Raw genomic sequence first — 24,527 nt, 5'->3', positions numbered from 1 at the left:
CTCGCTATCTTTTCTTTTTTTTTTTTTCTTTGGCTCTGCGGAGTTGTTGTCATGGTTTCTTTTGGAAGTATTTTCATTTTTGGCTGCATAACGAAGCCGTCGGAGGAGGACCGAGAGGAGAGAGAGGAGAGTTTAGACTGGGGCAACGAAGTTCTACAAGAGATCTCAGTCACTTCATTGTCTCCTGTGTGTGTGTGTGTGTGTGTGTGTGTGTGTGTGTGTGTGTGTGTGTGTGTGTGTGTGTGTGTGTGTGTCTACAGTACCTCTTAACTGAGGGTGAATGCAGATGAAGTGTTATGAAACCGCCACTTTAATGAACAGTGAATAAAACATGTGAGACAAAAGAGCCAAAGGCACAATGACGGGCACGCATGCATGCACGCACACGCACACGCACACACACACACACACACACACACACACACACTCCAAAAAAACCCCATTCCTGACAGGCAAATGGTATTTGCAATTCATTAGTGGTGTTTGTTTTTATCCACTCGGTGTACCAGACGGGTGGAGTTTATCACAGAGCGCCATGTGAACCAGTTCCAGTGAGATGAAACCATTCTGTACTGGTCTTGTGTTAAACACCAGTCAATGCTCTTATGGTAACGGAGAGGATGTGTTTTTACTGGGAGGTGTCGCTCCATAAACCCCGGATTCAAACCCGCCTCGTCCTGCTCACCGCGGCGTGCAGGGAACGTTTTCCAAACTCTCCTTGGTGGCGCGTTCAAGGACAGTCTGACATCTGACCGACACGCTGTGGGAAAACATTCCACTAAAATCTCTGCTCACTAAAATGCTGCTGATTGGTTGCTGTTCACCTCAGGTCTTCTGAATGTGCTGCTTTCAATAACGCTGTATGGGTGCATGAAGAGTCAGGGGCTAACTGGAAGTAGCATTAGCTGCTAATGCTAGCCTTTTTGACTTCAAATTCAAGCTCTTAACTGTCACATGAAGGATTGCCTAAATCCATGTAAACAGGCTGTAAACGGTACATAATCAGGTGAGTAAGCAGCTGGAGCGGGTGCAGTAGGATTTAAAGGAGCAGTACGTGAAGTATTAGCATGGCAGCAGTATAAACAGTATAATGTCTGCACCTCTCTGACTCTTTACAGTCAGCACTCACTCGTTAAAGGTCTCCTGTGTGTGTGTCATGTTTTTAGGACTGTAAATGTAATGTGTCGATGTTAGGCGGTGTCACTTTAAGTGTGAGACTGCTGTGGGTGGCGTGAAGTAGGTTCGTGTTTGATGAACGCAGCAAGCTAGCAGAGAGGCTTGAGTCATGCATACACTGATGTTCCTGAAGATTAATGAGTTTAATATCATATTTCATAAGCGTGTCACACTTAGCAGAGGCACTTATTTCAGGCTCGACGGGGCGCCCAGACTTTTAAGCATTATGGGAAACCCTGATAAGTATTTAGCTTTTAGCTAAAGGGCTAAAATGTGCAAAAACACCGGTATGGTCCTTTAAAGAGCAGAAACACTCCAGGTTTTATTTTTTTGATACTGAACATCAGCACAAAACGGCTTTTCTGTCCCTCTCTATTCTCTGCTAATGTGGTTAGTAAACAGGTCAGCCACAGAATGAATGCAGTGTTTCTGAACTGTATTCAGTGTGTGTGTGTGTGTGTGTGTGTGTGTGTGTGTGTGGTGAGAACCCTCCTCATGGCCCTCTGCGACCCCGTCTCTCACAATTAAATGTGTCAGCGTCAGCACGATTGCAACAAGTCATCCGGCAGAACCATGTGACCTGACACACACACACACACACACACACACACACACACACACACACACACACACACACACACACACACACACACACACACACACACACACACACACACACACACACACACACAGCAAACTGGGTGTACTGGTGCAGGGACAGTGGACAGCGCAGGGCCCAGGCACTGGGATGAAGGCAGGGAGAGACAGGTCACATTAAAGCTGTGATGTGATGTGTCCCAGTGTCCCAGTTTCTCTGCTCCCACTTCAAACTGGGGAGGTGGGACTGACAAAGAAACCAGTAAGACACCAGGAAACGTCGAGAGGCTCGTCGGCTGGGAAAAACGCCAAAATAGATAGTCGTCAACACTTAAAACCGCACCGACGCTGGCCTGTTTTTGCCAAAGCTGTCACTTTTAGAAGCGCACTGAATGCTTATGAACAAGCTGAAGCTAGCACGCTAACAAGCTACATGCTACATCACACATCATGACAATCTAAACACGTAATTTGTACTGTCTTTCTGTCATGCTGTACAAACGGATCAAATACAGTCATACAGACAAACACTAGCTTGAACATAAGAGGCTATGCTACCTGGAAACGGTTCAAACTGACATCATCACAAGCTGCAGAGAGAGCGGATATCACAGAGGGAGGGTGTGTGTGTGTGTGTGTGTGTGTGTTACAGGTATGTGTGTGTTTGTCTCGCCTTGAGGCAGCCCATGAGTTTACTTTAATATGCCAAAGCGTACTTCCCATCACTTAATGCTCTGCGACAGCCTCACAGACAAACTACGACGTGGGATTTCAATCAGCGTGACGTGCTTTTAAAAAACGCTGCCGCAACACGGGAAGGTGGTCCTACCCCCAGAGACAGGGAGCACACACAATTGGCCGTTTTCGCCCGAACGCTGCAGCGCGGGAACCCGTCTCCGCTCGCAGGAAGTGAGGAATCGAATGTTGAGTGAAATCCAAACTGTCTGCTGAGCAGCAGCGAGGCAGGAAGCTTCACTCGCCAACGTCACAGCTTCCACTTTGTTTTCATGAGCCCGCATTGAGGAGTTTACTGTCTCGCCCCGTTTCTGGTTAAAACGGCTGCTCGGATTGGACGCAGGGCTGCAACTAATGATTATTCTCATAATTCATTCGTCTATTTTCCTCCGATTAACAAAGCTGAAGGCGATGACTTCAGACTAATTGTTTTCGTCCACGCCACAAGACATTCAGTTTAAACTGATATAAAAACAGATGAAATGAAGCTAATCCTCACATTTCAGAAGCTATGATCAGGCGCTGACTGATGATTGATCAATTATGAAAACAGTTTTTTGTCAGTCAGCTAAATGTTTATGCTCTAATTGGACTAAATGATTAGGTTGGGCGACTTGCAAGTGGCAGATCAATAACAAAAAGAAGCAACAGCGGCCAAGATATCTTGACTTATTGGCATCAAGCTGCAACAACACTAGAGCCTACATTTCCCATGATGCAATGCCTTCAAACTCCACATATTTTGTGTAAAATTGGTTAATTTGCATTTCTAGACCCAAAAAACTTGAGACCTTTCAATCCAAAGACTCAAAACTCCTGAAGTTTGAGGATCTGTAACAACCGCTCTGCCTCTGAGCAAGGCACTGAGCGCTACAGGCTACCTCCGACCTCCCGGTGGACGGAGATCGGTTTCACCGCAGGGATCAATGAAAAGCATCATGCTCCGACCGCTTCAACTCCGCTCATTTTAAATCACAGCAGTTAACACAGCACACACACACACACACACACACACACACACACACACACACACACACACACACACACACACACACACACACACACACACACACTCAATCAGCCGCTCGCTCAGATTGGCGCTAACGGTCGACGCTGGATCAATAGCTGGGGTTCAATACATCCACCAGCACGTGATCACACGTCCTCGGGTGCTGCGTGAAGATGCTGTGTGTGTGTTTTTAAAAGAAATCTCACACAGCAGCATTAAAGACGCTGTTTTTAAAGACGCGCAGCAGCTGTGCGGCGAAGCAGCCACCAACACACCGGCCTCGCTCGCACTTTGCATCATCCCACCGAGGGTAAAACAACCAAGTTACAGCAGCGAGGTCAGGCGGCCAAGGTGGATGACGGATGGCGTGCTCTGCGGATTCTGGGGCGGGCGATGATCCCGCGCTTTAGAAAACGCATATTTCCAGACGGCAATAACGGCGAGCAGCTTCCTCTTCCTGCCTGCAGCTGAGGAGTTATGATGCAGAGGTGACTTTATAATAATGGCGGCGCTGCCAGCAGCAGATACGAAGCGAGGACGGAGAGTCCATGCGTGTGGTTTATCAGCAGATCGATGCAGGAAAGAAAACGGCTTTTTAAAGCTTCTTCAACATTTACAACACGCAGTTCAGCTGCTGCATCACTTACAGAGAACAGACTGGGATCAACAGATAATGCTAACAATCATTAGCTGAAAGCTCTTCATGTGCTTGTATGTAATCATAATATTATCAAGGTTTCTGCTGCAGCCCGTCGGTGCAGGTTTGTCTCTGCTTCGTCTGCATCCAGAACATCAACTCTGCAGTTTAGGGTGAACCTTAAAACACCTGGATGAGGCGCATGCACGAACATTTCCAGCTATACTCTAAATATGCTAACATGCAGAAGAGCCAAATTACCACCTGCAACCACTCAAAACAGATTGTAAACTCTGCATCTTTAAAGTCACTGTTGTACGTTTTTATAGCGAGTTTCAGCTGGTAGATTTCAGCCCATTCATTCGCAAGTCCGACATATTCATGTTCTATACTTAGAGCCTTTCAATATAAGCATTTTTCTACAACTGCGCCGTCTTTCAAAGGGAACGGAGAGAGATACGCTGTGTGGAAACTCATGACGGACAGATTCTATTCAACGTGTCAGATGGTTATTCAAACTCTGAATAGCCCCGGAGAGGATCTCTAAGTGGCCGCATCACTCAGTCTGAGTGCACCCTGAAGAGGCTGCCGTGCATCTTCAGAGTTAATTCAGCCGCAACGAGACGCACCGAGCAAGCGTTGGGAGGAAAATCCGAAGGAGGCCAAGATCTTCCGTCCACCTGGTTCAAAGAGGAAGCTGGAACAGAACAAGCTCCTCGGGGAGGAAGAAGGGAAAACACGGCAGCATCTGGAAAATGTAAAGCGTAGCTCGCCTGCCGCCGAGGGACGGACGACTCCTGAAATACAGATTACTGTGAAAACACGCCGCTTACCTCTGGAATCCTAATCAACCTCAGCGTTTCAGGCTCAGAATAAAGCAGCAGCCTCAAATCTGCAGCAAAGGCTCTGCAAGGTGTCGGCGCACGAAAACACACAGAGCGTCAGGATGGAAGGCTGCCACCCGCTCTTTAAATGACACGGCCGACATTTTGTGTATTTACACCGCGAGTGACGAGACGAAGAGCCCGAACCTCGAGCGAGTACATGCATCGAATCAAAGTTAACATGATATTCCACCAACCTTCGCTCAGGAGTGCTGTGCAGAGGCGGCAAGTTGTGTTTACACCAGAGCAGAGAATGATGAGCGCTTCAAAACAAACCCTGCATCAGAAAGACTCGCAGATGAGACGGAAGCAGACGGCGAAGCAAAAGGAGGAAGACCAAAGTGATCCGGCTCGTCTGATGCGAACTTAAAGAACATGCTGCCCTGGAAAGGAACGTGCAGAACGTGGTCCTCGCTGAAGGACCGAGGCGGCCTCCTGATGTCCATCAATCAGTATTTAAAACTAGAAGACTCCTCTGAAACACTGCTGCTACCAAAAAGCTGCTCACTGTAAATTGCTAACATTGGGTTTCTAGTCGCTTTAAGGCGTTACTCTGGCTCTGCTGACATATATGAAAGGAAGGAAAAGTCGGTATGACTGTACAGAACATGGACGTAGCCTCCGTTAAGGTCTAGGCTAACCCAACAATGGGCACAGAGGTGGAGCACGGGTGGAGCTGACTGAAGCCTGGTTGCTGAAAGCTAGCGGCTAGCTGTCACTCAAAGCAGTCATAATTATGCTGAACTGTTGTACACATTGGCTTCACTTAGCCCTGGAGGCTAACCCATGCTAAGTACAAAGCTAGTCCCAGCAGGCGGTTAGCCTAGCCTAGCTTAGAAGCACATGGCAAAACCGCTAACCTGGCTTCCTCGACCAACCAGCACCTCTAAATCTGAATCATTCAGCTGTTAGCTTCATGTTTAATCTGCAGATAAACAGGAGCAGAAAACTAGTCGTTGCTAGCAAGCTAAGCTAAGCGCCTGCTAGCTGTAGCTTCACATTCACCGCAGAGGTACGAGAGTGGCGTCAATCTTCTCGTGTCGCTTTGATGAGAAAAACACATTCAAAAACACAGCAGCAACAGATGGATTCACGCCTCCGAGCGTTTGGCTCAATTAGCTCGAGCTAAAGCTTTTACTTCACCCTTTAAAAATGACTGGAGAGCCACGCTGTACAGAGGGTTTCGGACAAAACAGAAATCTGTTCATCAAAGCCAACTGGAAATTCCTTTGGGTGGGGGTGGGGTGTGTGTGTGTAGGGGGGGGGGGGGGGGGGGACCTAAAAAGCGCTTGAAAAACCAGGAAAATGCCCTTTGTGCCCTCAGCAGAAAACAATCCTGTGTCAACCAGCACAGCATCACTCCCGCTTTGTCTCTGCCTCGCGCTCGGTTAAGTTACTGCCTGTGTGTGTGTGTGTGTGCGTGCGTGCGCGTGGTTCTGCATACATGTGTGTTGCGCTGTGCCCTCTTTGAGCCTTTATGCTTATTTAGCGCTCAGCCTTCTTCGCCTTCCTTCCTCGATGATTCGCTTATGTAAGGAATCAGCGCAAGCTCGTCTGAGCACCGTCTCTTATGAATACAACTCTGTACTGTACAGCAGCTTCTCACACACACACACACACACACACACACACACACACACACACACACACACACACACACACACACACACACACAAAGGCAACCTATTATCTAATCACTGTTCGCCCAGGCCGCAGTCTAGACTTGAAAGGACTCAGTTGCTGTTCACAGATTGGACTCAGTACGCTCGTTCATGCCAGAGTGGATATTTTCTGCGGTTAAATGTTGAATAAAAGCACTTTTAATTAGCGAGCCGCTCACATTTCCTGTTTAGCTGCAACAAACAACAACCCCCAAACGACAACCCCCAAAACGAAGCCATTTCCAATGTGCCACAATACACTGAAAACAGTTAAACTGATGTATTTGGTGCTGATCTGCAGCCTTTATTTTGGTGATACATTCAGCTCAGTGGATGCAACTTCCTGCTTATAGCCCCACTGCACTGACGGGGTTCAGATCAGCGGACGGAGGTTTACAGATGACAATGACATGACGGCATAAAAGGATGTCACCGTCCTGCTTTGATGCCTGGATCTGCAGATAATTTGGGGTAAACCACTGACAGTTTGGTCTGGAAATAGTTAAAAAATGTACTTGTTTAGTGTGATCGATGATCTAAAGCCCGAAAACGTGCATCGCTGTTAAACAGATGCTCACGTTTGATTAATCAAAATACGGGAGTTTTGGGGCATTTTATCTTGACAAATGGCTGAAACAACTCTATCAATTATCAGAATGACTGCCGGTTAATTTTCTTTTAATAGACTAACTGAATTCTAGCGTGAACATTTCTTCAGTTTCTGCGACGATAACGATCAGGGTGAAATAACGTGACGGTTTCTAGCAGTATCGGACAACTTCCCCGCGTTTGTTTCTGCTAATTCAAACAGAAAACTGCTCGATTACACTTTAATTAGCATCTTGTTCCTGTAAAGTATGATGGAGGCTTATCATTCGCACCACAGCCAGGTGAGCTCAGCCCAGGTGGACTACAGCTACAAGCTGAGGACGTGCAGAGAATCAAGCAGGGCCGCAACTACCAGTTATTTCCACAACGATTTATCTGTTGATCAAAAAATATCAGAAAATGGAGGAAAACATTGATTTGTGTTTCCCAGAACCCAACACGACGTCCTCAAATGTCCACAACCCAAAGATCCTCAGTGTGCTGCCACAGAGAAATAAAGAAACCAGATGAAATTCACATTTAACAGGCTCGAATCAGACACTTTTGACCTTCATTTCTTTAAAAAAAAAAAAAAAAACTCAAACGGTTAATCTATTTATCAAAACAGCTGGCTATTAATCTAATAGTTGCCGGCCCATTGATTAATCCTTGCAGCTCTGGAATCAAGCGAGCAACAGGAGCAACGTGGAGAGCCGCAGCAGCAAAATGAGCCACAAAAATCAAACATGCTCATATCACAATCCAGAAGGCCTGCTATTCAGATGCACTTCACATAAATCTAAACGGGTTTACAGGCTTTCTGAATGTCCCCAAACACAGATATCTACTTGACTGTCTACCACAGAGCAGGGCTGACACATACGTGCGTGCACACACACGTTTAAAGACATCATCTCTGCGCTGAAGTCCATTTGAAAAACGTGCTATTTTAGCGGTGCGTGGACAGACAGAGTGGCACAGATTAATCCCCTGCACGCCTCCTGCATAAGCCCCGCAGCTCTCTTTCTGGTCGACATGCAGCCACAAGCTTGCCCCCCCCCCGCCAAGCCCTGTGACACATCCGACCAACCGGTGACATTTTGTTGCAGGAGAGCGGAGACACACCTGACCAGCGCGGTGGAAAACGGCGGCGGTCACGATTGCGGGGGGGAGGAGGAGGAGGAGGAGGGTGGGGTGAGGGGGAAGGGGTGAAAACCTGCCTGCCTGCCTGCCCTGCAGATGAATGGGCTCTAATTAATAAGCATGCAGCCTCTCTGTACGTGCGATGTGCATTGTTTTCTGTGAGTGCGCGCGATGCAATAACAAAAACAAACGCACCCTCCCTCCCTCTCCCGGTACGTGCGCACACAGGAGACATGTGTCCACACCATCGCTGTCACATGCAAAGCCGATTTAAAATCAGATTTACCTGCCCGCGGTCTCTCCCGTCACCTGCGGCGTCTTCTCCTTCTTCTTCTTCTCTCGCTTATCTAAACGGCTCCCTCAGCTCCTGCTCTGCATTTCATTCCAGGTCGTCCATGTTCGCAGCTCGATGGATGGAGAGAGGTGGAGGAGGAGGAGGAGGAGGAAGAGGAGGAGGAGAGAAGCCTTTGAAGTGAGGAAATCTGGGTCCCTGCTCGCAACCCAGCTGCGTGGACTGGATTTATGTCGTTTCCAAGGCAGCGTCCGTCGAGCTGACCCGCGTCAAGCTGCGGCCCGGTGTACACAAACACCACTTCCGATACGTGTTTCAAAATAAAAGTCGATAAATTGAGGGGAAACGCAAAATATACAAGAAATTGAAATCTACCCTTTACATAAAACGTTTTCAGATTATATCATTGATCCCAATGCACACAGTTTGTTCTATCCTGAAACTGTCGAAAAAATTAGCTTGTTTAACCTGAATTTAAAAGCCTTACCAGGTAAAGTAGATGCAAATTATCTTTAGCTAGATGCTCTACATATACCTAATTTGTTGCACATTTATGCATCATCTGTCAAATTAGTACATACAATTTTGTCTAAATGAATTAAGTGGACAATATAAATATTCCTAACTAAGGCCTTGCACACAGTGCGCGTTCATAGTTGTCTCTCATCACTTGAAGGCATTTTTTGTGCGCTACAATATATTAATAAACATTAACTTATTTCTATCAATACATGCTTTTCACTTTTCATTAGTTAAAACTACATTTAAGATATTCCATTTTGGTTTTATTGCAACTATTCACTAAATTGTCGGGTTTTTAGGTACAACTAAGTCAACATAACGCAGTTTAATACATCTACATGAAGCTTATAATGCTCAGTTTTCGTTAAAACTGTATGACGTAAACGTTTTAAACAGCCTTTCATTTTTTTTAACCATAAACCTCACTTAACCTCTAAATCTTCACTTGTTTTATTTGGTGCAGTTTTACGGATTTGTCTCAAACTAACTTCGCTAGCCCACCCACGTAGCGCTAATGCTAACGCTACGCATAATGCTACTGCTACACGTAAACTTCTAAAATAATGACATTACTGCCATGTTGCGCATTTATACTTCTGTACTACTGCACAACAGAGAAATTAGTCGTTTAAAGAGACTTTATGTTGAACGTTAAATGCCTTAACTGCTGGTGTTTCTCGTGGTACCTCCTGCTAGCTTGACGCAGCTCAAACGCATCAGGGAGATGCAGCAGATCGGTGGAACCGCGCATGCGTGTCCGAAGCACTGCGACTTTTGCCGGTGATAGCCGAGACCACCACCCACTCCGCCGAGCGGCGTGTGTGAGCGGGCAGAGGCGCTTCTGTGTGTAAAGGCAAACGCATGCAAACAAACGTGGAGGCTCGTTTCGATCAAATTAACCAAATGAAGGTTAAAAAAATAATCAGCAGACATTTTTTTTCATCCCAGATAAACCAGGTAATACACTGATTCATTCAGAAATAAAGTCTATGTTAAAGAAATGTCACACAGTCTCTGACATATCTAAAATTAATGATGCTTTTGAAAACATGTATCGCAAATATGCCGACATGCCACTCAGCAAACCACCTGTGCAAACGAACAACAAAGCAATTTTAATATCACCTTTGTCTGTTAACTATCAGGAGAAAAGCTGTTTTCAGCGTCTCACCTTTGGATCTAGGCCTGTTTTTCAGGCCCACCTCTCACACCTGCTCACCCAGCCCCGAACGTTTCGACCGCCCTACTACACATCAACAACTTGCAGGAGTGTTAAGATCCCGGGAACGGCTGTCACTGCATTTCTTCCTTTAATAAAATCAGTGCGCAGTGCTGTGCAGCCACTGTTAGGTCAGGGTCCTGCTATCCTGCAGCGTCACCACACGGCGGCGCTGTTGCTTCGTGTTTGAAACTCCTCCTCGCGCTCTGTCGCTGTCCGCGGTGCTGATCTAAGAGAAGCTGTCTGGACGCTTTCTGAGGTGGTGGTTGAGACCTGTGTTACAGATTAAACCCTCCACCACTCTCTGACTATTTATTCCATTGTTTGTTCCATTTCAGAAGACTGTTCAAACCAGACTATTTTGCATAGAAAAACTAAAATAAGACACAAAGAACTGCATTTGTGGACTTCCTGGTTCTCTGTGTTGTAGTTTACTGTTGGTTTTTCTTGTGATGTCTGCTTTGGGTTACTGTGATGCCACCTTCTGGCTGCACGTGGTAATCACACCTGGTGATGAGGATGAGAGGGGCTGCACAGCCGCAGGATCCCTGTGTTATTTAACATGTAATTTATGACCTTTATCGACTTCAGTCCACATTAAAGCAGGGAAAAGTCATGTTGCAGACATCTGTGGCTTGTTAATGACTTAAGTTTCACTATAGCTTCACTGACCTGTATATCACAACACAGAAATATAACAATAGCACATTTAATCAATGCCCTTTGGCCATGAAGGCTTCGTTATCTCGCTTACATCTCCGTCATTCATTATTAAGTGGCTTGAAACGCATTTGAGCCTCTTTAAGTGTTAATGAAGTGTGTCCTGTAAGAAATCCCAGGTGATCGCTGGTCACATGCAACCCTGCAAATTCAATTTCTACGGTCATTTTGTGCAATTAAGCTCTAGCTATCACACGTTGCGCCTCTTTAACCAATCAAATCCTTTGAAACTCATGCAGTGCATGGGCTGTATGTTTCATCACTTCATTTACCTGCGTGTTATTAAAGCGAGCAGCTCATGTGATTTGCCGGTGTGGGTATGGCGCTCATGACATGAGGGCTTCCTGCAAGGCTCAGTGGGTTGAGCACAGCCGAGGCTAACGGTTCAATTAGCTCCAGGTTCAGCTCTTTTCACGTCACCATGCAGCACTTTGGATAAAAGCTCCCACTGACGGCAAAATGTTTGCAGCAGAAAGAACGTAATGGTGGCCAGCACTGTTATTATCAAATCCCCCAAATTACACAGCGAGGTGCGTAGCTGCTAATCATCAGCTGAGCAGTTCAGTAACTTTTACCCGCACAGTTGTTGTAGTGCTGCTCTGGGGTTTGGTTCTGAGGTGGGTTTAAAGAAATGTCCAATCAGGGGAAGCTGAATCCAATTTAAATGCAGCCATTCGCTTCACCTCAGCCACTTTTATGTTTAAGCGCTGTTTTGCATTTACGAGAGAGTCTTCAGAGACTTCAGAGGGAAACAGCTTAAAGCTTAAAACAGCAATCTTGTGGTTTGTGTGCAAATAAGACAAGTGTCCACACATTAGAATAATATTTTAATAAATAAATAGCAGCATCACACAGAAAAAAAAGAAAATATACATTGTGTGGATGATGGCGTATTCTTTGTATAAACTTAAGGTGTCGTAGACAAACATTCACAATTAAAATGGTATAAAAAAAAACAGCCACTGCGTAACAGAAGAAGGTTCAACACATAAAAAGATAGCTAACCCACGAGCGACGGGTCGTACAAGAGCCAGACAAACCAGAGGATTCACCCGCGTCACAGGCCGCCGACGCCTCGTTTAACACCGTTCAATGCAGGGAAGCCGCTCTGGAGAAGGCTGGTTCGGCTAACTCTTGAACGACGTGCAGCTCGGGATGTTTCTCAGAGCTGTTCAGTGACAGAGTCGCACGTTTGGGAAGTTAACTGCCGGGTGAAGACAGTTTGGACAAAAGCGACTTTAGCTTCAGTCGGCATGATGAAGTTTGCATGCCACACCTTATGAAAGTCAGTGTTTTGAGGGTGTTTTCACATTTAAATCTGAAAACTTTATCACTTTTAAATCATGTTTTTAACAGAGAGGAAGCTCTGTAGCTTGCTGTAAATGTTTTCTACCTTTCCCACTGACTGAAGATTTAGCTTAGCATAAAGACAGGGAATAGGTGGAAACAGCGAGCCTGACTCTGTCCTAAGCTCACGAATTAATGCGTTAAATCTTGTCAAAGTGTAAAAAAAAAGAGAAGTTGTGTTTTACAGAAGTTTTTTTACATGCAGGAAATTCCTGCTTCTCACCAAGAAACGGCACAAAACTCCCCATAAAACCACAACTTTTTGGTGTTTGTGCGGACAAAACAAACAAGATTTAACGTGTCTGTTAGTGAGCTTTATTTTAATGTTAGATAGAGCTAGGCTAACTGTTCCCCCTACTTCCAGTGTTTATGCTAAGCTAGGCTAACACCACCTTCATATTGAGAGCAGACATGACAGTGGCTCTTCTCATCAAGCGCTCGGCAAGAAAACAAATAAGTTTATTTCCTAAAATGGGAAAATTTTCCTTGAACAAACTGAAAATGATCCTTTCTGGGGAACAAAATATGTCAGAAGAAAACACAAACTGCAGTGCACATCAGCATTTCTGAATGTCGTGCTTGCACGTGTGCTCAGCTGTTTGATTATGAAACATCTCACTCATAGAGTTAGACGATATTCGAATTCACCACATTTTCTGGAGTAGCTCTTGCTCAAAGCATTGTTTCCTGGCACCTGGAGAGGAGGAAAATCCCAAATTGACCCTCTTCAAATGCATTAGAATAAAACTGTGTCAATGAACGGCTCCAACTATTTCTATACACACCAGACCTGGACCGAGTTACCAGTTGAAATCCTTCCAGATACTTTCTCCGAGTGATTGCTTTCATCTGTCTGGGCCGCGAGCCGGACAGGATTGGCATCTGCAGGGACAGCCCGATTCAATCCATTGTGCCAGACGCAATCGATAGAAACCCAGAAAAGTTGCTGAATCAATCTCAGCTGGCAATTTGAGCCAGGCCTGGTACACACACAGGAACACGGGAAACATATAGCTATTACATCGCAACATACGGAGTTGGCCGGCCTGGCTGTTGCTCTTTCCTACACCTGGATGGATCAAACGTGACCCATTGGACTAAGTTCAGAGAGTCCTCTCTTCTCCATTGTTTTCTCTCTTATTCATGTTGGTATTTCGATAAAGCTGGAACGCCTGCAGGAGCTACAAGCTGTCTGCAGTGTGCATTTTGTCGATTGCTCTTTGTTTGTTCTTCTCTCTCGCTCCTGCGCTGTTTTCAATCCTTCCGAGTTTTAACGAGAGAACAGAGAAGTGAGGCAGAGAGGACCTTTTGAACGTCACTTCAAACATGCACGACGTTAGCAGGCCAAACCTCGGCGCCGGCTCGCCAACATTAGCTCATGTATACCTCTCCTCGTGGAGAGAAAAGTGGCGTGAGTGACCACTGTGTTAAGTCTGTAGCATACAAATACTGGATGAATTATACAGAGGTGCACAGAATTAGAGTGAAGCGACTCCCAATTCTTATGCTTCATTCTAATTGAATGCAGAGGTGGCTGCAGACCTCAGGCTCCGGATTCGATTGGTCCACTGCAGGCTGTGACCTTTGCTCTTTGACCTTGAAGGGGGGATTGCGGATAAAAAAGGGTTTGTACATTCAGGTGTTTGTAATTCTGGCTGTGGCTGAAGGGATTATTAGCAGAATGTAATATCGATCACTGGAGGAAGTGACAACTACTCTGATGAAATAATAGCTCGGATGGCAGGAAAACTCAGTAATTGACTGTGTGTCATTGAGTATCTTGCATCTAAAGGGGTACCGCAGCAATTCAGTATCACACTTTCATGTAAAAAGAGACAAATTAAACAAATATTAGTTTAAATCGAAGCAGCACTACAGCTCCCATAATGCAGCTCAACAGCATCTTTCATCAGACTGCCTCCTCCTGCCTCCGAAATGGCCACATCTCTCAAAGCTCAGACCTCCGGTTTTAAAGGCTTTCTCTTTAAGATTACCCCAGTGACATCGCTATGACATCATCAGGGTTATTTTAGTAAACTAGATCTGATGTGCAAAGTAAGTGATTGCTTAAAACGTCACTTTTCTCAGTGTAGTTCCGAGTTTCAGGTCTCCTATATTATCTCGTAACAGGTGAATTTGTTGTTAAAAGTAAACTATGCAGGACTTTCTGCAATTTTTGCAAGATGCCTCGTCACTCAGGTGCACCACCCTTGAGTCGCTGCCTCATGTTGGTACGTGATGCTGCAGGTGGTGCTCGAATGCTGTGTTGGCATTCAGACGATTCCTGCGTCGTATACCTTTAAGATATCTAAATTTGCCACCATGACCTGTTCCCTTTAAAGTCCTCACAGCATGCAATCCTTTTCTGAGGCAGTACACTGCAGATATTTCAGTGGATAGAGCTGCAGTGTGGAGGAATTACCCCGCCTGTTAGCAGTCAATAGAAAGTGGGAGGAGGGAGGGCGGGAAAATCAGCGTGGCAGAGCTGTGAACGGTGGCCACCTGTCGTGATGGAGAGTCAGGGGTCTGTCTCTTAGCGGATCGACTTCCTGTCCATTTGATGTGATGGATGACATCTAAAGGTGTTTTGTCTTTGAGTCACACTCTGAGTTATGGCGACTCGAGCTGAACAGATTACAAAAAGAGCCGGAGATCAAAGAAAAAGATTTAGAGATTGTGGCCACGAGTTAACATCATGCATCAATTTCCTCCGTTTTGGGAAAATAAAGGTGTGATTTGATCACTGCTGAGGGAGATCTCGGAAAGGTGAGTTTGATCTTGTTCTTTTGAGGCTGAATCTGTGATGACGCTAATGATAGCAAGCTGTGGCTGACGTCATAAAATCTATTTATTTTGTCCCTTGTAAGAGCTGAGCAACTTTTATATTAAAAACCTTCTATTTTATTTTTCACTTTTAGATTGCTCCCTTTTGATTAATTGGTTGCTGTCATGAAAAACCTTTAGAAGATGGGACTTGAACCCTTGCCATAGTGGCTGTACTGGTCAACAGAAGCAGGAGCCTGACAGTTGGACCAAAGGTCTGCACCATTTTTTTTTTTTTTTAGCTCTTTTAGCCCCTGGTTCAATCCGAGGGAAGCAACCTCTCTGCGTCATGCCACCACCAGATGGCACTGTGAGTCCACCAGAGACCAGTGGTCGTTGTACATTCCTTCATCTTGGTCCCCTCAGTCAAACTTACGACTGCAGCCTCAAGAAAGTTTCCTTTAGAGAAAAATCCCATTTCTGTCGGCTGAATAGTTTGATTATATATGCTGCAAAGGTTCATTCAGGTGTGTTTTATGACTGCTGTCAAGCTTGACCGGCACAAAAATAGATTTGGTTTAGCTTGCTTGGTGTGGAGGGAGAGTCCACGTAAACCAGAGCTCAGACTGCATTTGGACTGTGTGAAGGCTCGAAGTCGCAGTTTGACCCCGTTGACCTCGGCGGTCGGCGCTTGATGCTGTAACCTGGATCAGTGGGACTCCAGCGAGGGCCGCTTGACTTCATACCAGGTTAACAACGAGAACAAGCTCCTCACTGACTGTCTCTAATCATGTCCACTTTGTCCCTGTCTGGATCTCAGCTGGTACCTTCGTCCCCATGAAGTACACCACATTTTATGAGCCTGACAATTTATTTTCCACTTTCGGTATGAAAACCAACATTTTGACACCACATAGAAAACAGACACGTCTGAAATATTGGCTTTCATTCCAAAGCTGAGTTGGAAAATCACTCTTTCATTTGACTTGTCTTGCAATCTGATTTCTCTTAAGTTGTGCACTTCAGTGCAGGGATGAGGCTCCTCACCTGAGACTCGTCCTTTCACAATAAGAGCACCCACTCACAGCCTACAAAAGGCTCCCAGCACCAGCTCGTTGAATCGTTGCTCGGCCCAGCGTCTGCAGGTTAAAAAGAAGACATGAAACCACAGAAAACACCCAATCACACGCTGCTTGTGTGTTCTCTGGAGGCGGGGCTGTAGCTGACGAGCGACAGCTCCTGCTCCACCTCAGTTTCCGGCTCCGTCTCCGAGAGCATGCCGATGTTGTGGCATTCGGAGAGGCTCTGCGACACTATTCCGATTTGTGTCTCGTCGTCTGTCATGTCATCCGGGTCCACCGCCAGCCTCCCGTTGTCCCCCCTGCCGCCGTTGCGACAGTTACTGTTGCTGTCTATGCCCGCTTTGCCATGACTGCCCATCAGAAGAGGGGTCACGGCATGCGATGGGCACGGCGGGGGGACCAGGAGGGTTTTACAACTCTGTCCAGCTGCGTTGGCCCCGACTTTGTACTGGCACCTGATGTAGCTGGAGAACGCTCTCCTGTAGGTCTTATTGAAGAGGGTGTAGACCAGGGGGTTGACTCCGGAGGAGATGTAGCCCACCCAGACGAAGACGTTGAGGAGGTCGTGAAGCAGCGACTCGTTGCAGGAGCCCCGGCACAGGACGAAGGTGACGTTGGTGATGAAGAAGGGACACCACATGATGAGGAAGAGGAAGAAGACGATTCCCAGGACCTGAAGATAGAAAGAGAGGAGAGGAGAAAGTAAAAAGAGGCAAAAAGGACAGAAGAGGAGAAGGAGAACAAGGAAAGGACGGAAAAGGAGGAGAAAAGAAGCAAAGAAAATGACCCTGAGAGAGAGAAGCCAAACAAGAAAGGAAAAAACAAGAGAAGAAAAGATAACAACACAGCAGAGGAGGATCCTTTCAGCGGAAAACAGCAGTTTTAAAGGTAGGAGGTTAACATAATGAATAGAAACATGCACTTTCTTCCATTTAGTTAAATTAAAATACCTTTTCTCAAGTGGCTAAGCTTCCTGAATGCTCTCTAATTGAAATGCATGCTTTGCCCATAGATAGATGTTTTTTAATATCCTTGTTAGTGTGCTTCTTCTACTGGGATTTTAATTTTTCATATAGCTAGAAGAACGCTTTGGTCTCCGTCCAGCAGGAATTCGGTGAAGCCAGTGCAGGGCGGTCCAGTGTCTCACAGTATGAAACATACCGAAGTAGACTAAACTTCTTGAGGATTTTGATTGGTTCGTCTCTGTACACTGCTAGTCATATGAACTTTTTAACTAAGATTTAGCTAACTGAGGCTCAATGCCCAGCCCGACCTCTGAGTGCACGCATGAAACCAGTGCACCTTAAACCACCTGACAAGCACTCAGCCCCACTCTTCATACTCACCTTGGAGGCCCGCCTCTCGTTCTTTATGGCCTGCATCATCCCTCGTCGCCCATGGCAGCCTGACGTGTCGCTACGCGATGGCCCTGCGGCTGGCGAGCTGAGCTGAGACGCCGCCTCAGAGCTGGGAATGATGCTTATGCTGTCTGGCGTGGAGGCACTGAGCAGTATGCCGGGCTCGGCTCCTTTCAGACAGCTCAAGGTGTTTCGTCTGCTCTGAGGAGGCGGGGGCTTTAACTCTGTGGGAGGGGAACAGGAAGGATCAAGGATGTGATTGCACAATAAAGAAAAGGACCAATTGACTAATATAGGCTATGAAAAAAGAACTCATTTGTGTGCAAATGTATGAGTTTGTTTTGTCTAAAGGTGCAAAACTGAAGGATGTGATTTGTCTGTTATCACTATGACTCCCCCCAACTTAGTAACCAAGAAAAATGGTGCAGATGTCACCCAGGACAACAACCAGCGAAAGCATGTCTGTCCCTGTGTTAACAAGGCTGCTGACATTTTGTAGGGAGGAGGACATACTATGAAAAGGTTAAACATGAGGAAAATGTTTCACACTTTTCTCTGTTTGGGCTGCCAGAGGACGGATAATGGCGAAAGAGCGCCACATCATGCAATTTCATCTCTGCTGGAGAAGCTAAGGCTTCAGGAACCAGCTGGCGTCTACGTGCTGTCCGACCTCATCGGACAGATAGCCGCTATCTGCTCAGCACCACAACCAGTACTCTGCTGGGGAATTAGCTGATATGTAGTCCGCTTTTTGCTGTTTTTGGTAGCTTCAAATGACCGTTCTTTGCTTATTTTCCTAGCTGAAATGACCTGCTGACAGATTTCATCAGCTGTGGCTAGCTAGCTAAAGAAGCTAACGTTAGCTACTTGTCTTGTTTAACAATGTGGTCTCCAGCTAACAGGTAACTCATTTTAAAACAAAAATAATGTAATAGAGGTTTTGAATATGCACTTTATGGCTCCATTCGCTGTACTAAAACACAAAGGATAAAGCTAAATATACAAAAAAGTGACTAGTTCATGATCCGCTAACATTAGCCCTCACTGTGATGTAGCCTTTTAGCATCCTGGCTTTCACACAGTGGGGAAGTAGCTACTGCACAGTGAATGTGCTGGTAGTGATTTTAATTAATGTGACCTGCAACCCCACAAACTAATGAAAACTAGTATACTAGCAGTTGTGCTCTTTAGGTGTGGAAGAAACACTTTGTTGTAGGTTGTATGCTAGTTAGCAGGGCATGCTAATGGTTCTGGCTCATTTTGGAGCAGAAAATATCACTGTTTAAAAAAATACACCACCCTCAAAGTGTTTAATTGCAGAGTATCATCACAGCTCTGTGCACACTGTTTTAATATGTGGAGAAATGTTAAGCTTGACAGGTGTCCTGTGCCCACAGTTATGGCTGCTAAGCTACGATTAGGCTCAGGCACAGCGTGTTAGCTAAAATAGCACATTCATTATCCTGTTTGTCTTTTTACAATTACACAATTTCATGCTGAATGGTTTTTTGTATAGTCTTACACTTGGCACACAAATGCCAAATGTGAAGCCAAACTGAGGCAAATGGGAAAAAAACAACACAGAAGGATTGGTGCTGGGCTTTGGTTGAACCATTTTCATTTTAAAAATGAAAACTTTAAAAAATGGAGCAATAATCAGACCTCAAGAGTTGATTCAATACAGCGAAGGCATCAGTCTGTTCAGTGCTTGCTTTAATGATTTTTAAGGCTTGTAGAGGTGTTAAAATCTCACATAAGGCACGACAGAAGGGTTATAAAAACCACCACTAATAGCTGTTTTCACCCTTCATTAACAAAAATTAAACATATTGGTATCGCTGATGGTTTATGACTTTTAATAAATACACATCTACGATAAATTCCTTGATTGAAAATATTTGTATTGGTGATTTATGGTTAAAACCTAAAAGCTTGGTCAGTTTCTACCTTGTGATTCTGACGGGGAAAGTGTGTTGATCTGAGGAAGGTGGAAGGTGGTGGCCGGAGGCTGTAACGTATTTGTCATTGCTGGTGTGTGCAAAGGCTGCTGGGAGGAAGTCTTTGCCTCGTACAGGAAGACAGTGGCCTGCCTCTGGAGCACCTGGGGAGGATAAAGAAAAAGAAGGGGGTGTCACAGGAAAAAGAAATGTGAAGTATGGAAGTAAAGTGTGTGGAAGGCACAAACAGAGCAGACTACCTGTATGGTGAGGCAGTATGTCACCACCATGATGACCAGTGGGATGAAGAAGGCCACGAAGGAGCCAATCAGCATGAAGCGCTCCTCGTTAAGGACACAGCTGCCATTGACGAAGACCTTGTCCTCGTTGTGGAGGCCGATCACTGGGATAGGCATTGACACACCTACAAAGAAGAAGAGAGAGGGTGGGTAAAAGAAATCAATGTTTTCCAGCGTGAGCTGACAGCAAACACTTTATTTACGAGATGTCTCAGGGATCGGAGGGTAATGACCTTAAGTCCTTGAAATTAAAGAGTAAAAAATAGGGGGTAATATAAAGGTGTTATCTAGAAAGAGAGGATATTGGGTTAAAATAGGGCAATATACAAATAGTAATGGTGTAATATTACGGTCAAGGTTTCACAGGCAAGAAAACAATGCTTAAATCCTTCTTTCAGCACTCCTAAAGTCCCTTTATTTGTTTTAAAATAATACTGTATTTCAAATGGTGTGATTTCCTGTCTGGAAACAGATCAATTTAACCATGAACCATGAGGGTAATAACCATGAATCAGAGAGGAGAAAAACACCTGCTCCTACTTCATTTTCTGGTTAAATGACTTCAAACTAAACACAGAGGGTCATTTTAGAGTAACAGTCTCTAAATGGTGGTTGGAAAATGCAAAATAATTTCTTCATGACCAACCAAAAACTCATTTGGTGGCTACACGACTTCATTATCCACCAATTTTGAAAAATTGGGCACGCTCGTGGGCCTCTAGTCCTTTTTATTATCATGAGAGTGAACAGACAGATGCAGAATAACACACATTAGATGGGAACTGAGAGCTACACCTGTTGTGAATCAATATGCTATTTGAGTTCTTTAAATCTATCAGTCTGTAATGGATGTTCATGATTCAGTGCAGTTGCAGGACGTCCACCAACAAAAGAGCGAAGTGAGAGGAGCCTTTAGAGGACGAGCTGATTTTCTGACCTCTGATAATAACACTGACTAATGTGCTGCTTCAGATTTCAAAGCCCTTTCATGTTGAAAGTGCTTGCTGACCTGGGAACTGTTTCAGGCTGGCAGACGCTGAGGAGAGAGGGGACTCCAGGTCCTCAAAGCTCTCAAGCTCCTGGCAAAAGGAGTGTTTCATAGACAAGTCAGGACATCTCCGTCCCCTCTGAGCGCCGTCCTGCCCGCGGTGCCGGCTGGCATAATCCATTTAAGTCATAGGTACATCATTTTCTCTTGCACAGCTGGTGACCAGGCCAACATCAAAATGCAATTTGGAGCAGTGGCAGCTCCCTGAGTGTAATCGTTGCATTCGGTTGCACACACAGAGCCAGGAGGATGAATTTGTTTGCATTAATTGTAAACATTTTCCCTCTGTGAATGTCCAGTGATGTGCAAATTGTTCCGACTGTCCAGCGGTCTGGGCTCTTTCACGCTGTCTCCAGCAGCATGTGGTGGATGCCTCAAAGGGCTGGTTCCTGATGTTTATGATACCTGTCTGAGATTTCTGCCTCTGATTATCCAGAGCACTGGGGTCACTGTTGAAAGAGATGTTGATGGTTTTAAATGTACATTTTGCATTAATGTGTGAGGTCGTACCAGACCATTGTGGTGAAGACGGAGCAGAGCTAGACGATAAAGCTTTGATCGACCAGACGGTCTTTGTTCCAACCCTCCCTGACAGTCATGAGTCAAGACTGGAAGAATGAAATCGCAGATACAAGTGACTGAAGCGACTTTCCTCTGGTGGCTTGGCTCACCCTTAGAGACGGGGTGAGGAGTTCAGACATCCACAGGGAGCTCGTGGTGCACTCCTTCGCTTCAAAGGAGCCAGTTGAGGCGGTTCGTGCGTCTGATCGGGATGCCTCCTGGGCTGCTTCCTTTTGAGGTTTTCCAGGCACGTTCACCTGGTAGGCGACCTCGGGTAGACCCAGAACATGCTGGAGAGGTTATATGTCTCATCTGGATTGGGAACACATCAGGAGGGACCCCCCCCCCCAGGAGGAGTTGGAAATGTTGCCGGGGTGAAGGACTACCCTGCAGCCTGCTGCCTCCACAACCCACAAACGGCAGACAATGGACGAATGGATGACGAACACCACAAACATTCACCTTCAGTAAAGCCACAACTACCTGCATTGCTGGATGCCACTGGTGGGAAGTGATAAAATATATCTATTTGTAGTTTAGATGGGCCAACTCGTGGTGGAGCAGTGCCTCATGGGTAATTTCTGGCTTCTTTGTGACATAATTCGCGGTGCAACTTTTGGCAGTCACACAGCGGTTATACTTCACGCTGTGCTGTTTAAACTCGAAATTCAGCAGATTTCACTCCCTCGGGTGATAACGGTTATCTGCCGAAGCCAAAGCTGCTCGCCCACTCTGTAAATCCACAGAGCGCACGGCCGACACGAGCATCCTCACACACTCGCTCCGTGGCGGACCGCGGCGTGGCTCGGCTACAGCGCCGTGCTGCTGGAGGAAGATTATTGTACCAGCAGAGGGAGAGCTGGAAAATCATCACGGTACGAGCTGCCCTAAAAAAAAGCCTCACGAGCGCCGCACGCCTCAGTGAACCCAAAGAGAAAACACCAGCAAATGCGGTGCAAGGCATCAAGCGTGTGTTTGGGAAATGACTTTGCATGCTAATGCTGCATAGCTCATTGAAAAGCAGTGCAGGGAATCTTAGAATTAGCAAATAAGAACAGAGAGAGAGAGGGGACACAATGAAGAGTCAGAGGGATCATAATTAGAGTGCCACAGAAAAGTTTGATGCCTCCAAAATCACATTAATGTCCATGAGTGCTTTCTCTGGTTGACACAGACAGATAACTATTAACAATAAAAGCACATTTTATAGATGTTTGCAGAGGATTCTGCATCCAGGCTGTAAGTAAACATGTGCATGAATGTGAAGGAAGCAGCCTCAATCAAACTCACAAATCCATAAAACTAAAAACCACGAAGCAAAACAAGCTCATTTTTCTCTGCAGAAAACTTGTGGATTTGGGAATATTGACGCTTTTAAACTGCAAGATAAGACGCCGCGCAGAGTTAAAACCAGTCGAGGTTGTTTACTTCGAGATGACTGATAAAAACTGGGATTAGTGCTTATCTCCATGAAAGATGACTGTTTGGAATAGTTTGAAGAGGCTGTTTATTACAAGAATCGACGAGGAAGTCGGGGAAATAAACGCACGGATGCTCAAATATGCAATATGTGTGGGCGTAGTTCCTGCTTTGTTGACGAAATCTGACATTTTGTTTTTATCAGGAGGGGTCATGCCTCGTTTTATCCTCCTCCACAGGACTCTTTACCGGGTTTTCAGCAGTGAACTGTCTTGGTAGCTAAGCTAATAGTAATAGTCTGTTGTCGCAGAGCCTTCGTGTGAATTGAAAAGGAAGCATGTGCAGCTTCAACATGCATTTGCATTGATCATTCTCCCAACAGATATTCCCTCACTGGCGTTCTGATGACGGTGGTGGAGAACAGTTCCCCAATCTCCCATAAGTGTCCAATTGTGTTGAGATCTGTTGACTATGAAGGCCATAACATGTGATTCACAACATTTTCAGACTCATCAAACCATTCAGGGACCCCTCGAGCCCTGAGGTAATCACTCAGATCAACTTTGTATTGATTTGCAGTGACCCTTCCCTCTGAGGGAGCAAGTGGGTCCAAACCATGACAGCAGCCTAGCGGACCCCCTCTAGCATTCAGGCCTTTACCGTCCTCGTGGTGAACGCCACACATGCACTCACACACGTTGAGAACATGCTGAAGGATGACTCATCCGAAAACAACCACATCTCTGCAGACCAGTGCTGCAGATGGTTTTAGCACCACTGAACTCCCAGACGAACATTCATCTTTGTAATGAGGGTTTATGCACTGCAGCCCGACTATAACATCCCTCTCTGTGTAATTGTTGACAGACTCCTCTCGCTGACAGTCTGATCACGTCCTGCACTGACACCCTCAGTCACCTGAGGAAGAGCTGCTCTTCAGTTTTTCCTTACACATCACACTAATGCACGAGCATCACGGCCATCATGTCACCATGCTCCCAACTGAAGCTCCTGCCATCTCAGCCCCGACGCTGAGCCCTCTTTCGAAGTCACTTAGAACCTTTTCCTCCAGCCATCTATGTTTATAAAATCATAATCAACTGGGCCTGCTCAGCATTTTAATACCTGTCACAGAGCAGATTGGATGCTAATTGCTTAATTGTATCATGCAGTGCACCTGTGCAGAAGCATCTGCGTTTGTTGTGTTTCTCTACTCATTTATTCTGTTTTTTCCATCAATTTGTCGCCCGTCTGTACATTGAAAGTCATCATTTAGTCAAAGCAGGGCTGAAAATTAAAGGGTCTATATCAGGTTTATAATATGCCACGAAAAGTAATTTGATGTCCTGTTAGTTAAGATGCTGTCCCTCCAAGTCCTGATGGATGGAAACACGACAAGCAGAGTGTGTTATTACACCACAGAGAATGGCTGCAAGGACCTTCTGTCAGATGTTTTGCTGCTAATCCGTCAGCATTGATCGCTGTAAGCCCTCTCAGACCTCAATCACAGCAGCATGTAGTGGTGCACAA

At 45.7% G+C, this 24,527-nt stretch overlaps 2 protein-coding genes across 5 annotated transcripts in view; both read right to left on the bottom strand.

The window, feature by feature from the left end:
* LOC139351045 (actin-binding protein WASF3) overlaps positions 1-10,605 on the bottom strand; it is a 36,013-nt gene extending 25,408 nt beyond the window's left edge. For 2 of the 4 annotated variants that reach the window (XM_070992686.1, XM_070992689.1), the window contains exon 1: positions 8,717-9,020. The gene's annotated coding sequence lies outside the window, so the exon portion shown is untranslated. Of the gene's footprint in view, positions 1-8,716 lie in introns of all 4 variants that reach the window. The other 2 variants (XM_070992688.1, XM_070992685.1) reach the window with 2 other exon arrangements.
* Positions 10,606-11,997: 1,392 nt separating this feature from the next.
* htr2cl1 (5-hydroxytryptamine (serotonin) receptor 2C, G protein-coupled-like 1) overlaps positions 11,998-24,527 on the bottom strand; it is a 127,034-nt gene continuing 114,504 nt past the window's right edge. The window contains exons 6-9 of the mRNA XM_070993221.1: positions 19,931-20,094; positions 19,681-19,834; positions 17,722-17,957; positions 11,998-17,048 (exon numbers count right to left, since the gene is read on the bottom strand). Of these exons, the coding sequence (XP_070849322.1) occupies positions 16,476-17,048; positions 17,722-17,957; positions 19,681-19,834; positions 19,931-20,094 (1,127 nt within the window). The 3' untranslated portion in view covers positions 11,998-16,475. The remainder of the gene's footprint in view (positions 17,049-17,721; positions 17,958-19,680; positions 19,835-19,930; positions 20,095-24,527) is intronic.

The sequence above is a fragment of the Chaetodon trifascialis genome, chromosome 23 (genome assembly GCF_039877785.1).
Source record: "Chaetodon trifascialis isolate fChaTrf1 chromosome 23, fChaTrf1.hap1, whole genome shotgun sequence".
In the NCBI taxonomy this organism is placed as follows: Eukaryota; Metazoa; Chordata; class Actinopteri; order Chaetodontiformes; family Chaetodontidae; genus Chaetodon; species Chaetodon trifascialis.
Note: the sequence above shows the minus strand (reverse complement) of the source record. Positions and strands in the feature narration are given on the sequence as shown.